We start from the raw sequence: 21,416 nt of genomic DNA, 5'->3' as shown, positions 1-21,416 counted from the left end.
GAAAGTGGTTGTGTACGAGCTACGAGAATTATTCTATCAATTTTATGTAAGTGAATGATCTAAAGTCGTTGATATAGTATTTAAATTATCGTGTATTTCGGTGGAGATGTTGCTGTAACAACCGACAAGCTTCAATGGTTCTGTAGCACATTAAATGTTTCTACGAGCGTCATCTATACAAAAGAATTTTAGAAGATAAAAAGCTCCATCAGGTACATTTCGTCTGCAAAGTGGCTATTGTCTGCCTGAGAGTTAAATTAAGCGTTTACAGAAAACTATTGTTTTTGTAGAGAAAAACTCAAGATTGTAGAGATTTTCAAAGAAGTGGTCGATGGTCACGCCATAATGGGTCATTTTCTGTTATACCTCAAGATCTAAGGTTTTGATTCAAAAATGACCTATTTTTGCGTGACTATGAAAGATCAACTCGAAAGCTGACAATTGACCTGAAATTGTTCCATAAAAATAACTAGTCTTCGGACTTTATTGAACTAGCCAGATAGTCATCTGTTCTCGACAACCATAATTAATAGTATATTACTTCCGAGGTCCAAGTTGTGTATTTGATAAGTGGGGTGTTACAGCCCGACCCGAAGGTGAATGTATTATAAAAATATTGAAGTTTTGTGTCAAAAACTTGCAATTATATTACACGAATGAAGTAGGAGATTTCACAATTTTGGTGTGATCATTATTGATGTATTAGGGACAGTACATTTTCTTGGTCGAACAACAGTTGATAAAAAAAACCATTACCGTTCTGGGTGTGCTCTACAGTTCTACAAGAAATTATTTTTTTTTGCAGAAGAAATGAAAATAAGTTTTCAAAATTTAGTCGTAATGGCGCTGGAAAATTGTGTGTCAGTACCCTAGAATTTTCAAATTGCCTACTACATCTCATCCACTTAACTCATGCAACTCACGTCTAACTCAATTTACGAATGAGCCTGTTGTCGTTAGCTGTGCAGTCAAATTTTTATTTACCCACCACTCATTTTTAACACATTGGGGACAGCATTCGTCTGGGAATATAACTTCTCTAACTTCTGATATACAGTCGCTTAGAAACAGAGAATGATCATTTTCAATTGGTGGGTGCTGTAAAAAATTATTGATGAGCAGCCATCTCGTAGTAGTTTCGTAAAATAGGAAAAGCTCTAGTATTTTTACACAGGGTTGTGATGCAAAGAGTTGTACGAATAATGCGGAGAAAAAGAATATAGCCTGAAAGGTAACCAAAACAAAATTCAGTTGCGGTTTGTCACAATGTGGTAAACAACAACTGTGAGTTTCTAGTTTTTACGTAATCGTTCTTTAACGAACAACTGTTATCCATAGCGACTTCATGAATAAACTTAACGAGATTAATGCCAAAAACATGTCCAAAAAATGAAGTAAGTATGTTCAATCTCCTGAAAATGTTCTAGTCAAATGAAGTAATAGATTAGATAAGAATTATTCTTAGTAAGAACTTCTTACATCAATAACATAACAACAAACTTCTTCAATTGTCGAACTACGACAAAACTTTCTTCTCATAAAATAATAAAATTTAAATAAAAAGATCTTTAACCATAAAATAAAGATTTCAATTCATCGAGATTGAAACTAAATACTGGGCATGAATGACAAGAAAATTGTTCGGTTCAATGCTATGCTAATTTCTATGTCGTTTTTTACCGCCATCTAACACGTGTTTGTATGTCGACAGCTTTTAGAGAAAAGCTTTTACAGACTTCTTGGTTTCAGAATATTTATTTGAGCAGCCATCTATGTGTCTATATAAAGACGCCAAGTGAAAGTATTTAGAATAAAAAGCTGAAAAAAGCATTGAGATACCTAATGAGCTTTTGTACTTGAAGTGGCAGAGGTGGATGAATTGGAATTGTAGAATTATCCGCGAGTCTTACGAATTTCTTAATACTACGTATTAACACATTGAAATTAATTGCTGCTTGCCAACTTTCGGCACCCTGGACTTAAATAGTCGAGGAATGCCTCCAAATATATTTCTAAAAATCCAAAACTGAATTCTAGATTTTTAGAAATTTATTTGGAGGTATTCGACGACTATTTAAGTAAAGTCCAGGGTGCCGAAAGTTGACAAGCCGCAATTATTTTGAATGTGTTAAGGAATGGTTGAGTGAGGTGGCGGTATTTGTTTGTATTTATATGAAAAACATTTCTAGCACAACTTCCGGTGTTCTGAATGGGGCACGAAAAAAAAAACAATTATTCAAACCAAATTTAATGGTGAAAATTTAGTTTGAATATATAAATATTTTTCACACAACTTTTTAATATTTGAGACAAATAAATTAAAAATTATATAAAATATTTTGTGACAAAAATTTAAATATTTATAACAAATTAATAATTTAGAACAAGTTTCCTGATTTTCTAACATCGTTGTTAGGATCAATTTTTGTTTTATATAATATAAATAAGCCCGTTCTAATAGCTGGGTCAGGTCACTTGACTGATGAAGTTATCAAAATTTTCTTTATTAAGGCCCGTCATAAGAAAATGACGGGACAGTTTTCCGAAAATGTGTGGAAAATTTTATCACAAAAATTCACCGAAAAAATTCAAAGAAACTCACCTCTTATGCTTTCCATTGTATTCGGGCATAGTCTCTTTAGGTAGGGTTGCCATTTTTGAAAATTCGAAAAGAGGACATTTTGTACGAAAAAAGAGGACAAAAAGAGGACGCCCTTTAATTCGAAAAAGAGGACGAAAAGAGGACAAATATAGAGTCTTAGCTCTTTTATTATTCTATGTGGACCAATAGATATTCAAATAATTAGTGAGAAAAGTTAAAATTAAAATTTCATTTGGTTTGAGGCGAATCCGAGGTTTCAGTACCTACCATTTGTAAACATGACCTTTTTTTCCTTTTTTTATAAAAACCTTCATATTCTTCCTTATTTTCCAGAAAAGTGATTCTTTTACTTTTTTGCTAACTTTACTTGAACTGTAAGCTACAAACATGCACTTATCTCAGAAGAAATTCATAAGTTTTTTTCGATACTCCATTTTTTTTTCGAAGTAAAAATCTAAAAAATAAGAAACGTGTTTCTTAATAATTTACAAATCTAGGCCTGTTCTAGGCACATTTTCTGAAATCTGACTGTTTCTGACCAATGTAGGAAAATTTTCTAAAACCTTTCCGTTTCTCACGAATTTCCTACAATCTGCCTATTTCACACCAATTTAGTTGCATTTTTAAATTGCTGCTAGAATATGACTCGATTTCAACTTAATTTCGTTTTTTTAATACTCCTGGTTTACTCCTTATTTTATGCATATAAAAACATACAAATTCCCAATCATAATGCTAAAACTTCCTTAATTCCTAAATATGGAGTCGAATTTTTGACTGCGAGGACTAGTCAACTATATCATTCGAACGCTGTAGAAACTATGTAGCTTTAGAAATAGCTGCGCAGCGAAATTTTTGCCGTAAAATTTGACCACATCTGTTATGTTTTGCTAAAATTTAACAATATTTTAGAAAAAAGAGGACAAAAGAGGACGTTGTGTGAAAAAAGTGATGTTCTTAGAATTTTTACAAAAAAGAAGAATTAGACGAAAAAAGAGGACATGTCCTCTAAAAAGAGGACGAATGGCAACCCTACTTTAGGTCGCCAAGGCATCTTTGGACACTGAACACTTTTTAAATCGATGCAAAAACAAAAAGTCGCGACAAAAACACAGAAAATATTTCGACACAACTGTGACACTCTGCTATTATAAATACTAGAATGAATGTTTGCTGTGTTCACTTCAGCGGTAAAATATCGTCATTCAAAAAAGTGTCGGACATTTCAACGATGGTAGACTTGTATTAAAACTGTAACCTCTACCACTTCTTTAGTAAGATAACAAGGCTTCGCTGAGTCTAATTATGCCACCTCTTTGAATAAAAATATGTCGAATAATTCTCCGCTGAGGTCTAATAATTCTCCGCTGAGCTTTGGCAAACCTCTAATGAGCTCTAATAAAAATCCGCTAGGCTTCAGTAAGAGTCCGTCAGACCTTAGCACGTTGTAGTAAGGCAATGAAGCTAAGCGAACACTCAATAAGCATCAGCGGATACCTAATAAGTGTTCGCTATGATTTAATAAAACTGCACGTAGCTGTGGTAGATCTCCGCTGAGTGTCCGATTCGCTCCATTAAGCCTTCCTGCAACTTGCTTAGGCCTAACGGACACTTCCTGAAGCCTAGCGGAGAATTATTAGAGCTCAGCGAAGAATTATTAGAGCTGAGCGGAGAATTATTAGAACTCAGCCGATATTTTTATTCAAAGAGGTGGCATAATTAGACTTCGCGAAGTCTTCTTAGCTTACTAAAGAGGAACGAACATTTATTTACGCTCAGCGGAGTCTTACGAGAGGGTAAATTTTTAATAAATGCTCTCCCATCGTTGAAAGAATGAGCTCTCGTAAAGCTTTAAAAAATGGTCGATGAGCATTATTAAATGTATACGCTACCCTTTGGCAACTGTTTCATGATTTTTATAATATGTCCGACACTTTTTTGAATGAAAATATTTTACAGCAAACATTCATTCTAGTACTTATAGTAGCGGAGTGTCACAGTTGTGTCGAAATATTTTCTGTGTTTTTGTCGCGACAAAACAAAAAAAAAACTTTTTGTTTTTCCGTCGAGTAAAAAGTGTTTTAGTGTTTAAATATGCCTTGGCAACCTAAAGAGACTATGCCCGAATACAATAGAAAGCATTAGAGGTGAGTTTCTTCGAATTTTTTTGTGAATTTTTGTGATAAAATTTTCCATACATTTTCGGGAAACTGTCCTGTCATTTGCCTTAAAAGCGAAAAAAAGGCTGCAAAGTGCAACGGGTAAAAAAAACGATCTTTTCAAAAAACAAATATTTACAATAAATAAAAATCATCAATTCTATTACGTCCCAAGGTCCCTAAAATGCAACTAGAATTTCTTCGTTGAATCGCAATGGAAACCTTCTGTAGCAGGTAGTCCATAGGGCGTAGTTATCAAAAGATATTCTTTTAGAACTTTAAAACTCTATTTTCAAACTTAATTAACTTAATAAGACCAAACACTCTGCAATGAGCTAAAACTGAAATCGAAGCCATAGGTTATGGGATAATACCACAGAATATTGCAAGAAATGGTCGCATTTTTAATTTTGAATTGTATGTCAAAAAATCCACCCAATATGTGAGGCTTAGTTACATTAGTTAAGACTTAAATGAGTTATAAAATCTGCCTTTTGTTATTAGTTGTTATTAGTCAGACAATGTATGAAATCGACATAATCAATGTCATTTTTCGTCGATCGGAACAAAAATTTTGAAAATCGGTTCAGAATATTCTGAGTTACCCTGCAATCAAGCGGTATAGGCATTTCCGTATTTTCCCTTTTTTTGCCCACACTTAATACATTTCACAAAATAGATCATGTGAACTTCCAACTTCCAGACTTTCTGACGTTAGTCACTCTGGCACTTTTAGCCTGTCACAGACGGCAAGCATATTAACAGTTTTACTGTTTAAACTATTACTAATGAAGTCTTCATTTGATCGAAGATTTACATAGATTGACTTTCAGAAATCTTTTACTTCATTTGTTTTGAACATGCTTTTTGCTAATACCTCATCAGTCAGAGCTTGTTGTTTATTTTTGCTGTCGTTGTCGATAACAGATGACAAGTTAACAGTCCAGGGACTGTCATAACAGTTAAAGGAATTATTTCATCTAATTATAGAGCTAAAGAATTAATTTTTGGATGAAAACTGAGATATACTTCTTTCATTCTCACAACAATACAGAAATAGCAGTAAATTTTTTAAGTTATCGCAATGCCAAAATTCATTGTTCGTTAGAAAGTGTCGATGAGTGTAGATTTATGTTTTGTGTCCTGTTTTGTTGTGGACCGAAACTTTTAATCTCTATACATTGAAACATGCCATAACTAAATGATATTTATAAAACATTCCTCATCAGTACCATCGGTTTTAACCATAAATCCTCAACTGGCTTCAACAATAATTCACTACCATATGCAATTTGTCAGCAGAATACAATCGTTTTGCTGTAAGTGCAGACCAATCGCTAACGGTACATAAATCCAATGCCAGTGCCTTGCCAATGAAGGTCTACAAAATCACCCGGGTGTCTATGAGAACTGAAAGAACGATGCCATCGAAAGCAACCCCAATGCGCTATGGATGGCAACATCCGATAAGACAATATCTTTGACATTCACGTATAATGTGAAGCCTAGTTTCCTATTTCAAGCCATAACTACAGCTTGGATCGTTTATATTTTCGCTAATGGCCTACTTAAAGAAATTCAGTCCAGCCACAATATTCATTACCTTTGCTATTCTGATCAGTTTCTGTTCGATAGATTTAAGAAATAGTTTCTTACAGATCTCTTCGGTTGACGACTGGCAGTGCGATCGTATGATTGTGTGCAAACTAAACACAGCCAACTTCGCAAAGAGGGGAAGTTTTGGAAAAAAAAATTAAGAAAACAGTTAACATAGAAAATGCTAATGGAAAATTGAATTAAAGACTTTTAGTAACCGTGAAATGTTTATATTTGAAGTCAAGGAAAATAAAAGCGTTGAATTGCTCGAAAAAATGTCTAAAATTTGTTGCTGCATTTGCTGGAATTTATAATCATTTTCCGCTTTTGCGAGGTTGGCTATGAATAGTTTGCACACAAAATCGTCAAAGTAATCCACTGCACTGAGCTGTGCTGTCATCAGTTTCGCAAACCGCAGAGATCTATAGGTTTGTTCCAAGTAACTGTAAACACGAACTTTGACAACCCGAACAACGACAATTTCATCCATAGCAACGTCGCTTACGTGATATTTCATAATAGAGCAACGTCGCCTTCGCGATTTACACTGAGATATTATTGAGGTTATGCTTTTGTCCTCTTTTTTCTAAAATATTGTTAAATTTTAGCAAAACTTAACAGATGTGGTCAAATTTTACGGAAAAAATTTCGCTGCGCAGCTATTTCTAAAGCTACATAGTTTCTACAGCGTTCGAATGATATAGTTGACTAGTCCTCGCAGTCAAAAATTCGACTCCATATTTAGGAATTAAGGAAGTTTTAGCATTATGATTGGGAATTTGTATGTTTTTATATGCATAAAATAAGGAGTAAACCAGGAGTATTAAAAAAACGAAATTAAGTTGAAATCGAGTCATATTCTAGCAGCAATTTAAAAATGCAACTAAATTGGTGTGAAATAGGCAGATTGTAGGAAATTCGTGAGAAACGGAAAGGTTTTAGAAAATTTTCCTACATTGGTCAGAAACAGTCAGATTTCAGAAAATGTGCCTAGAACAGGCCTAGATTTGTAAATTATTAAGAAACACGTTTCTTATTTTTTAGATTTTTACTTCGAAAAAAAAATGGAGTATCGAAAAAAACTTATGAATTTCTTCTGAGATAAGTGCATGTTTGTAGCTTACAGTTCAAGTAAAGTTAGCAAAAAAGTAAAAGAATCACTTTTCTGGAAAATAAGGAAGAATATGAAGGTTTTTATAAAAAAAGGAAAAAAAGGTCATGTTTACAAATGGTAGGTACTGAAACCTCGGATTCGCCTCAAACCAAATGAAATTTTAATTTTAACTTTTCTCACTAATTATTTGAATATCTATTGGTCCACATAGAATAATAAAAGAGCTAAGACTCTATATTTGTCCTCTTTTCGTCCTCTTTTTCGAATTAACGGGCGTCCTCTTTTTGTCCTCTTTTTTCGTACAAAATGTCCTCTTTTCGAATTTTCAAAAATGGCAACCCTAAACAAACCTATACAGTAGAGACCACTCCCCAAAAATATAACTTTTCAATTTCAATTTGTATATCCCTACAGTCGACGTATAAACAGTTTTGATTGTTGGCGTTCAGTTTAAGTTTAAGGGCTGAAATTTCACTGCCTCCAACTGTTTCATAGACATAATCAAAGAAACAACGACGACAGTAATAATAGCTTTATCTAATGTCGTCTCTAGAATAGCCAAATTTATGGTTAAAAAACGAAGTAGAAGATTTTGTTTCAATCGATTGGAAATAATTTGATTCGAGAGATTCGATTGCCTGTACACGCAAAAAAAAAGTCGTACGGATAAAACGTACATTTCGACGATGAGACCAATGGTTGAGTTATCAGTACAATGTACGAATAAAACGTATATTGGAAATTTCGCTTTTTTTTTAATTTTTCTAGAAATAATGTTACTATATTTCGTCCTTTGCCCACTTTACAGATGTGAGATCGATTACTTTATATAAAACAAAGTGCTGGGTTTCTCAAACGCGAATGAAAAAAAAAAAAAACATTGTCACTGGCGTGAATTGAACTGGGGACCTCTCGATCTTGAGTCAGTGACTTTCGCACTGAGCTAACTAGTTGTTGAGTTACGAACAGTTTACTTTGAAGAGTTCTTTTGTTTGTCATTTCCTTTTAAGCATAGTAGAAAAAGGATGTAGTTTAGACGCAGTAAACTGATCTCATCATAAGAATGCAATTTTGGTGGGTTTCGTTTGTTTCTTTCGTTTTATTTGTTCCACGCGTGTTCCACCACATAGAAGTAGCGTTTGCCTTTACGCTTCTTCAATTCCACACGTTTGTGAGTGAAACGACACTCTTTACGCTTCTTTTGTTGACAACATGTGGAACGCTGTGGAACAATTAAAATTGTAGAATGCTAACCAATTGCAAACTTAAATTGAGTTGAGTTTAGCAACATTCAGGCAAATATTTTCTGATGATTAAACATTAAATTTCAGGCTCCCAAAAGAAGTCGAGTTTTCAAACTTTAAAAAATAATTATTATTGATAATTTATGAAATTTTCGCCACATGTTCCTTTAAAAATATAATGTACAGTTCATCTAGAACACATGATCATAGGATTCTCGGTAGATTTGTACATTTTATTATGCAATTGTAGCTATACATCTGTTCCAAGGCCATACGAATTGTCAAATTTCATCCATAGACAACAGAACCTAAACAATTGCTCATGAAAAATGAGCTGTCACTATATATACGGGGCCTTAAAATTTCAGCGAAAAGCCAAGGTTATGTCGTCTATGGATGAAATCGTCGTGGTTCGGGTTGTCAAAGTTCGCGTTTACAGTTATTTGGAACAAACCTATTGAGCTAGAAAATCTGAGTACTTTTAAGCCAATATAATGACTGGTGAGACCGAATCCAAATATGTATTCTTGTTCTGAAATTTTCGAGTAAGTTAGAGTTGTTAAGGTCGGATGTTGTTGCAGTAATTATATTTTTTTAGGCTCCAAGAGATTGAAGGTTTTAATCAAAAATAGATCCGATTTTTTAGCCGCAACGCATCCATTTGTCAAGTCGGAATTCAATCATCACTTTTTTTAGATGTCGGATTTGGGCTTGTTGACTGGCAATGGCAACTCCGAATCCGATCAGAAACTTGTGAAAGTATAATGGTCTCATCAAAGGCCAGAGTTCAAAATTAAATACGCGTGATAAAATTAAATAATAGAATTCCATTTCCTACGCATTATAAGAACCTCTTTTTCTTGGATGAACTCTCATGGTTCTATTGGCAAGAAATTGATTTTCCGCGGTAATATTAAAATGAACGTTAAAATCGCGTTACATCTTTACGTCGAATTTTTTTAAAACATTGGTCGTTTCAAAGCAATCCAACAGCTTAGAAACCAAACGAGCAATACGACAATACAACAATTAATTGAAATGAATATTTAAATCGAATTGTTCTTTTAAATAATTTGTGAAACAATTCAGATATAACTTTTGACATCAACACCAAACATAATATTATTGTACGTCTTACATGTACACCATCCTACGTCTTAAACGTAAATCATGCTACGGCTAAAACGTACATTTCGACGATGAGACCAATGGTTGAGTTATCAGTACATTTAACGTATTATCTGTACATTTTTCGTTTTAAGCGTACATCACTACGTCTAGTACGTAGAATGTACGTCTAAAATGTAGATTTTGTACATCTTGAACGTACATCCGAAATTTCCTTTTTTTGCGTGTAGAGTAAATATTCACTGATTGCATGTGACGAATTTGAAAAAATGGCAAAACAGATTATGTCAAAACGTTGATTTTAGAAGTACAGTTACACTCAAGGAATTTTGAAAACCCACACATCTCTTGTTTGGAGAAAACAGAAACTTAGAAAGTAAAACACAGAAACAGAAAATGTGATGGTTTTCAAAATTCCGTCAGTGTATTGACTTGTGAGAATGATTAGTACTAGGACCATTTCATGCATATAATTCTCTATTTGAGTCGTAAAATATTACAGTCACATATTATACGGTTGCAATTCATCTAGAGTGTAAAATAAACAGAATGTTTTGATTCATTTTTAGCGAACAACACCAAAATAAATTACTCCATTTGTATATACACAGGTAACTGCGGAACTTTTCATTTAAAAAGAAGAAGAAGTTTAAAACAACAAAATGATATACCCCCAATTAACTTCCGTAACGCACCACTTCAAAATCCCGATGAATGTTCATTGTACAGAAAAGAGAACGCCGTGCTTTGCCCGGTAATTTAAAGGTAATTTCATTACAAGAAAATGAACCTTCCTTCGCACTAATTCAAAACATTTTCTTTTTTATTGTTTGACATCAGATGTTGATGTTCTTTCGCATGTTCTTTTTTCGTACGCATTTGACATATTAGTGTTTCTGTCTTCTATACAACCAAGGAATTATTGCTGTTTCTTATAGCGAAAGTTTGCGTAATTTTGATTTAACTTTCTCACATTCGCCACATAATTCAACATTTTTGTGTGGTTGATGTTGATGTATACATACGAACGTTGCAGCTTCGAAACAATTTTATCGTTCTTTCGATAATAAGAATTTCTTTAAATCTGTTGCTACAAAGTGTGAAAGGCATGGTCAAATGAAAAGCTCAATTTAGAGACTAAAAGTCGAAGTTGGTTTGGCATGAGCCAAGAAGCGTTAACTGAGGTTTTTTTCATGCCAAGTTTGTGGTTGGTTGGATGCGTGTGATAAATGCTCCTAGGACACTGGGCTACATTATGGAACGGTTTGCTGTACCAAGAAAACTAAATTCACATGAGAGCGAGTCACCGAAGTACCCGATGGTCACATTTTACCAAAAATTCTCGTTTTCTTTTTCTATAAATGGAGAATTAAAAAGAAAAATATTGTTTTTCCGTTTCGGTCGAAATTTTTTTGGAATAATAGGTGACATTTTAGAAATTGTCCTATCTCCTATTGCCAGTAGTCCCTCCAGCACAAGTTTTTATATTTTTAGGAAGTACCGAGCCTAAGCCTTCTAACCCTAAACCGTTAGGTTTGCTGATGCGCGCACCCGTTAGTAGTCAGAGAAATTTTTTCTCAATACAGTCACTGAAGCCAGTACAGCCAACAGCCCGACGTATTTGGTAGCTTAAGTGATCGGTCTAGTCTAGCACTACAATCCCCAAAAAGTTGAACGAAGTCGACTCTTTATTACCATCTCCACCTGAAAACCACCGATTTTTCAAACAACTCTACCACGAAAACGACAATTCCGAGAGAGGCGAGATATACCTCGTTGAACTCGTAATGAAGCAAGGATTCGATGGGTACCATACTCGACAAAAATCCAGATACGTTGAATTTGTCCTCCATACAAATTGTTCGAAGATTTCGCGATATCACTCTTAATATGATATTGGGCTGAGAAAGTCTGTTTTTTGTTCTACAATCGCTAAACCGAACTGGTGTGCATACGTTATTTTGCACCAGCTGGTCCAATACAATTCCAAATGGGACCAGCTGGTGCAAAATAACGTATGTACACCTGTTCGGTTTAGCGATTGTGTAAATAAATAAATAAATATCAGTTGTCTTGGAAGTATGCACAATGACCTTAAATGTTTTTGACTGATTTAGATAAAAGCAGAATTCGATTTTTCAATTACAAAAAATTCGACGTTTCCGAATTTGTAAAATTGCTAAAACAAAGAGATTCCTCGCAATTCCTCTTAAAATCTTCACTAAATTGACACATTAAACTACGATAATTTCAGAAAACACGCCCTAAAATTTCAAGACTAAGATGCGAATAATCATCGTAGTCTAATAATATTTTTTGGTTTTGTTCTTCTGCAGACAGTCATCTGTTATCAACAGCGACGATAATAATATACGATAGACTATTGCTGTATTTTATGATAAACTGTACGATACTAGCATTAAAGTACCAGATTTTATATCAGTCTGCATAGAATACGTTGATCAAAAGAAGTAAAAGATTCCAAGGATCTTCTTTCTCATAATTTTACATAATAAAAGATGTAAGTAGTGCTATACTATTTGGAACAGGCAATTTTGAATCGTAAAAGACTGTACTCTTTCACTGTACAGCATGATGTCAGGAACTTAAGGTATGCACCATTTGCAACATGAAAATCACCTTTTAAATGTATCTTAGTATAAAGCTTAGAGCAGTGAGATAAGTTCATTCATCTGCCCGCAGTTATCGAGTCATCTTAAGAGTAATATCGCGAAAACTTGAACCGACTTGAAAATCCGGGCAAGCTATCGCCCGTTTGGTATTCGTTCAATCCTAAGAAATTGGTATGTTCTATTTCTTGGATTAGTTGTCTATTTTCGGGGTGAAGAATCGAAAAGCGAAAGCATTGTCAGGTTGTAATGTTTTGGTAAGAACTCTTAATTGAAGAATTTTTTTTAAGCCGGAGAAGCTGCACCTTCGGAAATTATGAATGAAAGTAAAAACTACTTCTATCTCGACTTCATACAAAAAAAAAACAACTTTGCCGATACCCTGACATGCTTTAAACGCACAATCACTTGCTGAACCGATGAACCTTTGATTCAATTTACCCAAAAATCGGTTTGAATTTTTGCGATATCACTCTTAATATACAACCACCACACCACACTAGTACACATTTATATAACGCTTTAATCAGTCCATTGGTTTCGCTGTTTTGTATCAAAAAACTCGTTTTTGTTGATAATATTTTTGAAGTCGCGACTCTTCTACATACACAAAAAGCCACTGATCAATTCAACAAAATAAATTTTAAGACATTAAACATCAGTTTAATTAAAAACACGCAACGAAGATGATCGTTGCTGGAATATTTCTCTATTTAATCTGTGGATCAGCATTAACATCGGGTAGTTTATACGGTTATGAAACTTATGGCGGCGAAGAATGGTGGCGTTCAAATAATTTTCTAAAATTCTGTTCGCCTGGTGGCAAAAATTACTTGATTGATTTTGAAAGTGGTGAACTATGTAAGGAACTGCAGTTGTTATTGTTAACCTAATTGGCTTAAACTAACAAATGCAACTTTTTAGCGCTTGAACGTTCGGAATCGATAGAAGGGCAAGAAATCGCAGATGTGACCTCACCGTACATAAGTTTTGTGTGGGTGACCTTTAAAATTTATGATATTTTTTTCGAACACCAAGATCTTCTCTACATTCCTCGTATCGGTAAATATTTAAAAAAAATAATTTTGTATTCAATTAGCGAACAATTTATGATCGTCGGGTTGGATTTTTTTTTAGTTGAAAAACAAGTTCAGTACGTTGATAGATCCGATTTTATTCGGCACAGTTTGCATTCCTTTGTGGGTCCCGATATGCAAATCTATACGTTAACGTACGGACCTTCTAACATCACCATCGATTCAGGTACAATTATTTGTGAAGTCGTCAGCTGTCTGGTTACTTAAATTCATTTCGTGTTTAAAGATCATCCAGAAAAAGAGCTGGACAACCTATGGATTAAAACTTTGGGACCATTCTCGAAATGGGAACATAAATACATTTTTTCACAGAATGGTGATACTGCAATGGATATTAGTAAGTCCGGAACCATAATTTTAAGTTGATTTGTTGAAAATAACACAACTTTAAGCGTTGGAACCCTTTAAAATGCCACCGGGTCATTCAATTCAACTTGCTGAAATGGATGCTGGACAGCTAAAAGATCTGAGCTTATTATTTGCTAACTTCAACACACCTAGTGGAACAGGATATCTAATCACAAATAAGCTAAATATAGGTAATTTCTATTATGTATGATCCTGAGTGGAAATGGAGGCAGGAGCGTAGTTGAAGATATATATCGTAAAATGATTCATGGCTAAATGGACGTAATTTGACCTACAAGAGATAGATAGAGAGAAAGATAGAGCAAACTTGAAACTACGGAATTGTCTTTGCTTCATGATTTTTTTAAAATTCATTTCAAAGTGTCTATTTAGCCACGAAGTCAACTTTATATCTTTCACTTCGGAAATATTCTGTCTACGATTCTATCCAGGTGTCTCAAGTCCTACATTCTCACTTGCTTCCCCTGTATCATACAAATTTGTTGAATTTCATCTTCAGCTATTGATCGGGACACATCGGACAAAATTGATCAATCTTACATCGCATTTACTGAGCCCAGTGGTAAGGTGTATGACATATACTTTAAACAAGATGGTTCACAATATGCGGCCCGTATTGTGGAAAGGAATAGTGACGTAGACGTAAATATTTTTGAGCCTATCATACAACTCCTATCTTTCGTTGGCCCTGACGAGAAAACTTACCGAATCGATCATAAAAACGAAAGTGGTGTGGAGATTCCGATTCTGGGTAGATTTACATGTCGCATCAAATGAGGCCATTCCTGACTGAATCTAACAAAAATTACAGATTCCACACCAACCACACCTTCGGACTTTCGGATAACGTTCATTGTGTCACACAAGTACTACACAAAACATGTCCATTTCATATTTTCAAACGAAGGGAAAGCATTATATGACCGAGGTAATGTTAGTGCGATCCGCATTCGTTATTTGATGTAAATCAAAATCAATTTTAGTTGACGAGGACGATTCGACCAAGTTAGCTGAACAACCTGAACAACTTTTAAACGAAGTAGAAGTGAACGGCGAATTCGCAAAGTCGTCATTTCTGACATTTTATTCTCCCAGTGGCCGAATCTATTACATCACTCCCGGTGAATTGACGGGTAAGATTGAATGCGGATTTTAAAAAGATTGCAGTACAAATGATGCATCCGTATTGCATTTTTTTTTTATTTGTCTGATTACTCACTCCGAGCAACTGAGCCAATTTTAAGGAAGTGACGTTACAGAATTTTTGTAGTTAGAATTTTTGGAACCACACTCCTTAAAATAGATCTTGTTGCAGTTAAGTAATCCTATTAACTTGTTCATGATTATTTCAAATTTAAATAATTTGTTAAAGCCGTAGCAAAGGGGACTCACGACAATTCGAATTCACCATACATTAGCTTCACTCTACAAGATGGAAGAACGAGTAGTATTTATTACGAGTCCAGTGGCGCCACTGAAATGAGTAATCAATACATTTGAATCGAGACTATTGTGCTCTATCAGCAGCAATTTTTTTACTTAAAGAATTTAGCGCCTCAGATCGAGGTAATTCATCGAGTTTAATGATGCTTCAATCATTTATCACGCCAGACAGGAAATTTCACAAAATATTGACAACTGTGGAAAATGGAGTCAGGATACCGTTTATTGATATAAGTAATGTGAATCGTCGGTGAAGTTTTCATTTTAAAATTCTAAAAATATTCTTGCAGCGCCTCAACCTAAAGATCCTTTTGACACAAGACAGGTGGATTGTTTAAGGCTTTATGTAGTGACATCAGTTAGAGAGTATCGTTACCTGTTCACTTGGAACGGAGATAAATTAATTTTAGGTGAGAATTTTATTTTAATTAAAAAAGACCAGGGAAGCGGAAAGCATTAACGCTTTTCTTTTTGGTTTGTAGCTGGCGCGTATCCACTAAAACGTGTAACGACTGGTGTACTTAAGTCTTTGATTGGATGATGATTATAATGAGGTCATCACCATTTTAAACCAGTTTTATTATGGAGTGGTTTTATAAGCTCTTTGTACGAAAGTTTTTTTTTTAATAAAAGGAATATTCTTCTACGAAACTGGATTTTATAGCGGTGGACATTTCGAACTTACATGAATTGTCTTGATTCACTAGTTAACGATCTGGGTCTGATGCATTGTATACAATAGGTGCAATCGTGGTATAGTGTGATATTTAGGTCTCTGTTCACTCAGTACAATATACGCATACAGTGTGATATTTAGGTCTCAGTTCACTCAGTACAGTACAATACACGCATCCGTTGGTCCCAATGACGGCTTGTGGTTCCACTGCAGCCGTTTCACAAAAAATTTAAAAATTTATACGAACAGTGCAGTTTTTGGTGCTGTGGGTATCTATTGTGCCGTGAGTACAAATATCCACTATCCATCGTTGGTACAATATCGAAGGAGACATGTATGAGTAGTTTTTATCTTCCTCCGATATTGTACTAACGATAGGCAGTGAAGAACTTTGGAGTGGTTGTTTGAAATCACGCCACCCTAGATACCTGCTGCACCAATAACTGTCCCGTTCCCATTACAATTTTACATTTTTTTTCTGAAGCGGCTGCATCGGAACGTCATTGGGACCAATATCGTCTGATTTGAGAAATAATTGGGCGAATAAATGTGAATTGTTTACAATAACATGGCAAATAAATTTATTTTCAGTCCAATACGACTGACTTGTGTGTTTATCTGTTATTGCTTGATTGTTATAACTATTCGCTATTAAAATTGTCCTGCAACATCGAATAGTCTTCCTTCAAACATTTGATGTTTGCTGATGTTTGTTATCCCGTTTCCATTGATGACGTAATCAATTAGTATAATTGGAATCACTATTTTAGGCTCAATTTTCTTCTATACTATAAACTGTTCATGAAGTAACACTGTCGATTTAAACTCATGACAGTGGGTTTGGACTTATGTACATTAGGCCAATCAATCTACATCATTAGGCACGATGTAATGATTTCCCAATTCAGAGTGGCTAAAAATATCGATTATTTTTTATGTTTATCCACTCTCTGTGGTATTATATCCCAATCTATGCGTTCGATAGTATCTTTTCTTTTAACAGTCGATTTTAAGTAATTGCAGCACTTTTGCCGGAATTCTACTGAAAACTATCTTCACCATATTAGTGCTGAAGTGTTGCACGATGTAGAAATTCGTAAGAACTCAATAACAATTTCACAACCGATTCCTTTTTGTAGTCTTACACATTTGTCTTGGGTACTCAAATTATTCAGCGAGATCTAACCTTTAGCGGAAGCATATCATTAGACCAGTAGCAGGATATGTGAAGCGATTTGATGTTAAGTTTATAATTTGCCGAGTTTAAATAAAATGTTCCCATCATTTGTTTTAATCGAGGTGTAGACCACTCTTTTTGTACGATTATTTGATTTGTTTAGTGACAAATAATCACCAAGGAGCGGTTACCAAGAGGGAGTACCAAGAGTGAGTACCGAGAGTGATTACCATGAGTGGGTATGTAGAGTGGAGAGTGGAGTAAGGACTAGAGATAGAGCTCATTTATTGATGGGTGTGATTATTGGCGACAGGAGCTGGTAACAGCGCAAAGCTTGGAAATTTGCGACATTAAAATATGTGAATTATGCCGAAAAGTTGAGTTGAGTCATATCACAAGTCAAATGAAACAGACACGATCAATTTGACGGCGGAAAATTATCTGCCTCTCCATCTTTCCATTCATAGTAATGCTTCTAAAATCATAACCCGCAATTGCACTTCAGACGGAAAGCTATCCTTTATGTAAAGAACAGCTACAGTATGGACGGGCTTTAGGTTGTCGTGTTTCCGAATGGTAATTGAAAAATGATTTTTTTTTCAATTTCTTTTATTTCTCATTGAATGCATTTTTTTCTTTCGTAATATTTTTACAACCCAACTTATTAACAAAACAAATACGTGCGCGTCATTTAACTTTTTTTTTGTTTTACCATTATTAACGTAATCACTAAGTTTTTTTTTCTTCTGCTTCATAATAGTTTAATTTCTACTATAGTTCCTATATATATATTTTTCAAATCAATTTCGTAGTACAATCACTTACAATAATTGTAGTCCATTTGTTGGCTAAGTTTCTGAGTATGTTCAAATGTGACACCAGTACATCGAGAGGAAGTTGTTCGTATTGGTTGGGTGACTAAGAAAGTGAGGGGGTGAATGTTGGTCGTGTACCATGGCATTAGGCATTTTAGGGAAACATAGGTTTTCATTCATAAACATATGTGACTCAGGCAATTTGAGTATACATTTCGAAAAAAATACCAGCAAAACGTACATCGTTATACACGTTGAAAATAGATTGGAATTACCTAATGAGGTCATATGATTACTCTGCGCCATTTGTTTTCTATCCAAGAAAAATTCGATCCAATTCAAATGAGCACTGAAATTTTCTTTTGATTTATTCATGAGCTCCTTCAAGTTAGAATGTATGTTCGACGATTGAAAAAAAAACGACGTTGCGGAATTGTGTGAATGTTGGGTTTAAATTAGTTTTTAAACATGTAAAACGGTGAATACATTTCGAGTATTACTGAAGTTACAATTGAAGAAAGGTGAAAATCGTCACAATATTCAATACGTGGTCAAGATTTGTGGATTGCAAGTTTTACTTAACAAATGAAGAACTAGATGTTGCAAGCAAGTTTTGATTTTCATGATTTCATGTACAATTAAAAACTCAGATCAAAAGATGTTTAGATGGTCCGTAGGATTAAAATATTGGAACCATGAAATCGGCGATGCATTTTATTTCAACTGTTTTTCAGCTGATCCACTCATACAAACAATTGTGCTAATGCTTGTTTATACGGGTGAACAGTGTACACGCCTACACGTGGTAATGTTAAAACCGTTTAGAGACATCAAATCATATTTGTTTGCATGAGTGGATCAGCTGTAAAATGGCTGAAATGAAATACTTATTTTAAGGTCGCCGACTGTATTTTAGAATTTAAAAAAACTGGTGTATCGGAATCAGTCATTCATTCAAAATATGTTGGTTAAGGGAGATAAACACTTTATCTCTATCACTCGAAATATTTAACTCGTTCGTATGTTTCCTACATATGCTCGTTATGAGTTTCTCATTATTTTACCCAAAAATCAAAGCTTGTCCCACAATGGATGCTTGTGGAATATGTTAGCCACAATTAACTCAAAAAACAAACATTTGTGTCAGTTTCTGTAAATGTATAGCTCAACAGACCAGCAAAGTAACAACATCGGTCGGACAAATCACGTGTATTTTCCACTAAGCAACCGCATTTCGAAATATCATTCTCGAAAAGAAGGAAAACTTTCGTGTAGTCACTAAATCAAGCCGAACAACTCCCGCCATATTTGGATATTGGGTCACTGAAAAATGATCTTATACCAGAGACTTAGCCAGCCACTATGGAATAATGGCACCAAAATTGAATCAATTAAGACTATTTTGTTTCTGATTTAGAGTTAACCTTATGCATTTAATATTATTATTTAATCTGTAAAAACTGAGTGAAAAATAATTGTAATTTCATTTCATTTTACTTTGTTTATCCTTTTTTTTAATTATTTATCTAGTGAATTTAATTTTAATTAAAAATTGTTAAATAAAAATTAACTCAAATTATTACAAATTATTAATGGCACGTAAATATATTTAATATTTTGAATTTTAATATATTAATTATTAATGTCTCTTGAAACTAACAGTTTTTTTTTCAAATTTTCTTTTTTTTTTACTTTTTTTCATTTACACATTTACTTTTTTTTTCTTAACAGTAGCATTTCAATTATATTAATTTTTCATTAATTCTAATTTTCATCGATTAATCTTTTCATTGTTTAAATATTTACAAAAATGATTTTTCTTTTAAAGTTAAAAAGATTTGAATTCATCTAATTTTAACTTAGGAAATATTTTTTTTTCTTTTATTCATTTATATGTTTGTTTAGAAATATATTTTTAATAATTCACTTTAAGTTTTATCCACCGCTAAATGATGAAAAAGAAAGAAAATATGTTTTCGCAATTCAATGAAGGAAATGAACTCTTTTTGACCTTTTTTGTACAGTTAGTGTACGCTTCCACTGTTTTACCAGCTGATTCACTTATACGAGTAAACTACTAGTACGTCTTCATACGTATAATCAAATATAAGCACTGTATATGTGGAACTCCCACATAGATTTGGTTGACATTACCTGTATTTTATGCAACTCAAGATCATAATGTTCGAAAACTGCGAACTTTAAATCCATCTGTTGAATAAAACATTGTACGAATCTCGGTGCGAAGTACTTTATTAGGTTCACGATGTGTATTATGACGCACGCCCTGCGGTCTCGTGTCATAATTACACATCTAGAGTCTAATAAAGTACTTCGCACTTGATGTCATAAATAACTATTATTTCATCCAAGAAATATGTGCGAGAAACTATTTTTTTAACACACAAAATCCGTCATTCAGTCAGAGAGGGAGCAAACATTAAATTCTGGCTAGACTTGATCACAACTTAAATCAGTGTTAACTAGAACCATGTTTTAAATAGATATTGTAATCGTATTTAGATTGTATTCCGATAAAAATCTCGGTATTTATGTTTCGCATAGAAACAGATGTCCATTTCCATCTTGAATTGCGAAAAACGCTGTATCTATAAAGTGTCGTACGATGGTATATTATCGCACAGGATGTCCTGTCAACTTCGGCTTCGCCTCGGATCGACACTCTGACATCTAGTGTGATGAAGATGCGACACTTGCAGGATAAATAACTATTTTTTGTTTGTAAAATAAACAACAACAACAAATTGTCTTGCCAATCCTTATCAATTCTCTTTTAATACGAATTCATTTTTCTTTACAATTAAAATTTGTTTTATGGTTCCCCGATAAATAACTCATCACAATATTACCGCCGTGGAACGCAATGTTTTGGCAACATTTCTGAGAAAATAAAATATTGAAATTAGTTTTCGTCATTTAACTAAAAACGATGGAAATCATAAATTACGAAATTAAAGCAAAAATTTGTTACACTCAACGAATATCATTGTCAGACCGAGAAGCCTAGGTGCATATAAGTATCTCATAAGGCCATCAAGGTTCGAACCCTTTGCCGTATTATCACACTACCTGGTACGAAAAACATGTGATCAATGGCCTTTAGTTTTGAATGTACATCCCAACCGTCAGATGTTGCATAAAGTCTAAATTGTAGTCTAGATGAAACAATTTCAAGGATATTATTTTTGTTGAAAATAGTGTAGCTTGAGACAGGTTGAACATATGAAAATTTGATCTGTCTGACACTACAGTCCATTCAATAATAAAAATGTATCCTAAAATGACATTTTTCATTTACCACCAATGGCATCATTCAAACATCAATTTAGACTTTTCGCAATGTGT

At 34.0% G+C, this 21,416-nt stretch overlaps 1 protein-coding gene and 1 long non-coding RNA gene across 2 annotated transcripts; both read left to right on the top strand.

The window, feature by feature from the left end:
• The first annotated feature begins 745 nt into the window (after nucleotides 1-745).
• LOC119085104 lies at nucleotides 746-20,805 on the top strand. Its single transcript, XR_005089231.1, has 3 exons — nucleotides 746-757; nucleotides 16,437-16,439; nucleotides 20,668-20,805. It is a non-coding gene; the product is annotated as an uncharacterized LOC119085104 (long non-coding RNA).
• LOC119085097 lies at nucleotides 13,078-16,033 on the top strand. Its single transcript, XM_037195345.1, has 12 exons — nucleotides 13,078-13,334; nucleotides 13,398-13,535; nucleotides 13,611-13,736; nucleotides 13,797-13,907; nucleotides 13,963-14,109; nucleotides 14,439-14,690; nucleotides 14,751-14,867; nucleotides 14,923-15,072; nucleotides 15,312-15,422; nucleotides 15,485-15,616; nucleotides 15,673-15,792; nucleotides 15,865-16,033. Exons 1-12 carry the CDS (start codon nucleotides 13,160-13,162, stop codon nucleotides 15,921-15,923), a joined length of 1,638 nt encoding a protein of 545 aa, XP_037051240.1. The 5' UTR covers nucleotides 13,078-13,159; the 3' UTR covers nucleotides 15,924-16,033.
• Nucleotides 20,806-21,416: the final 611 nt, after the last annotated feature.

This window comes from Bradysia coprophila, chromosome X, assembly GCF_014529535.1.
Source record: "Bradysia coprophila strain Holo2 chromosome X, BU_Bcop_v1, whole genome shotgun sequence".
NCBI lineage: Eukaryota > Metazoa > Arthropoda > Insecta > Diptera > Sciaridae > Bradysia > Bradysia coprophila.
The sequence above is the reverse complement of the archived record's forward strand: the minus strand, read 5'-3'. Positions and strand labels throughout refer to the sequence as shown.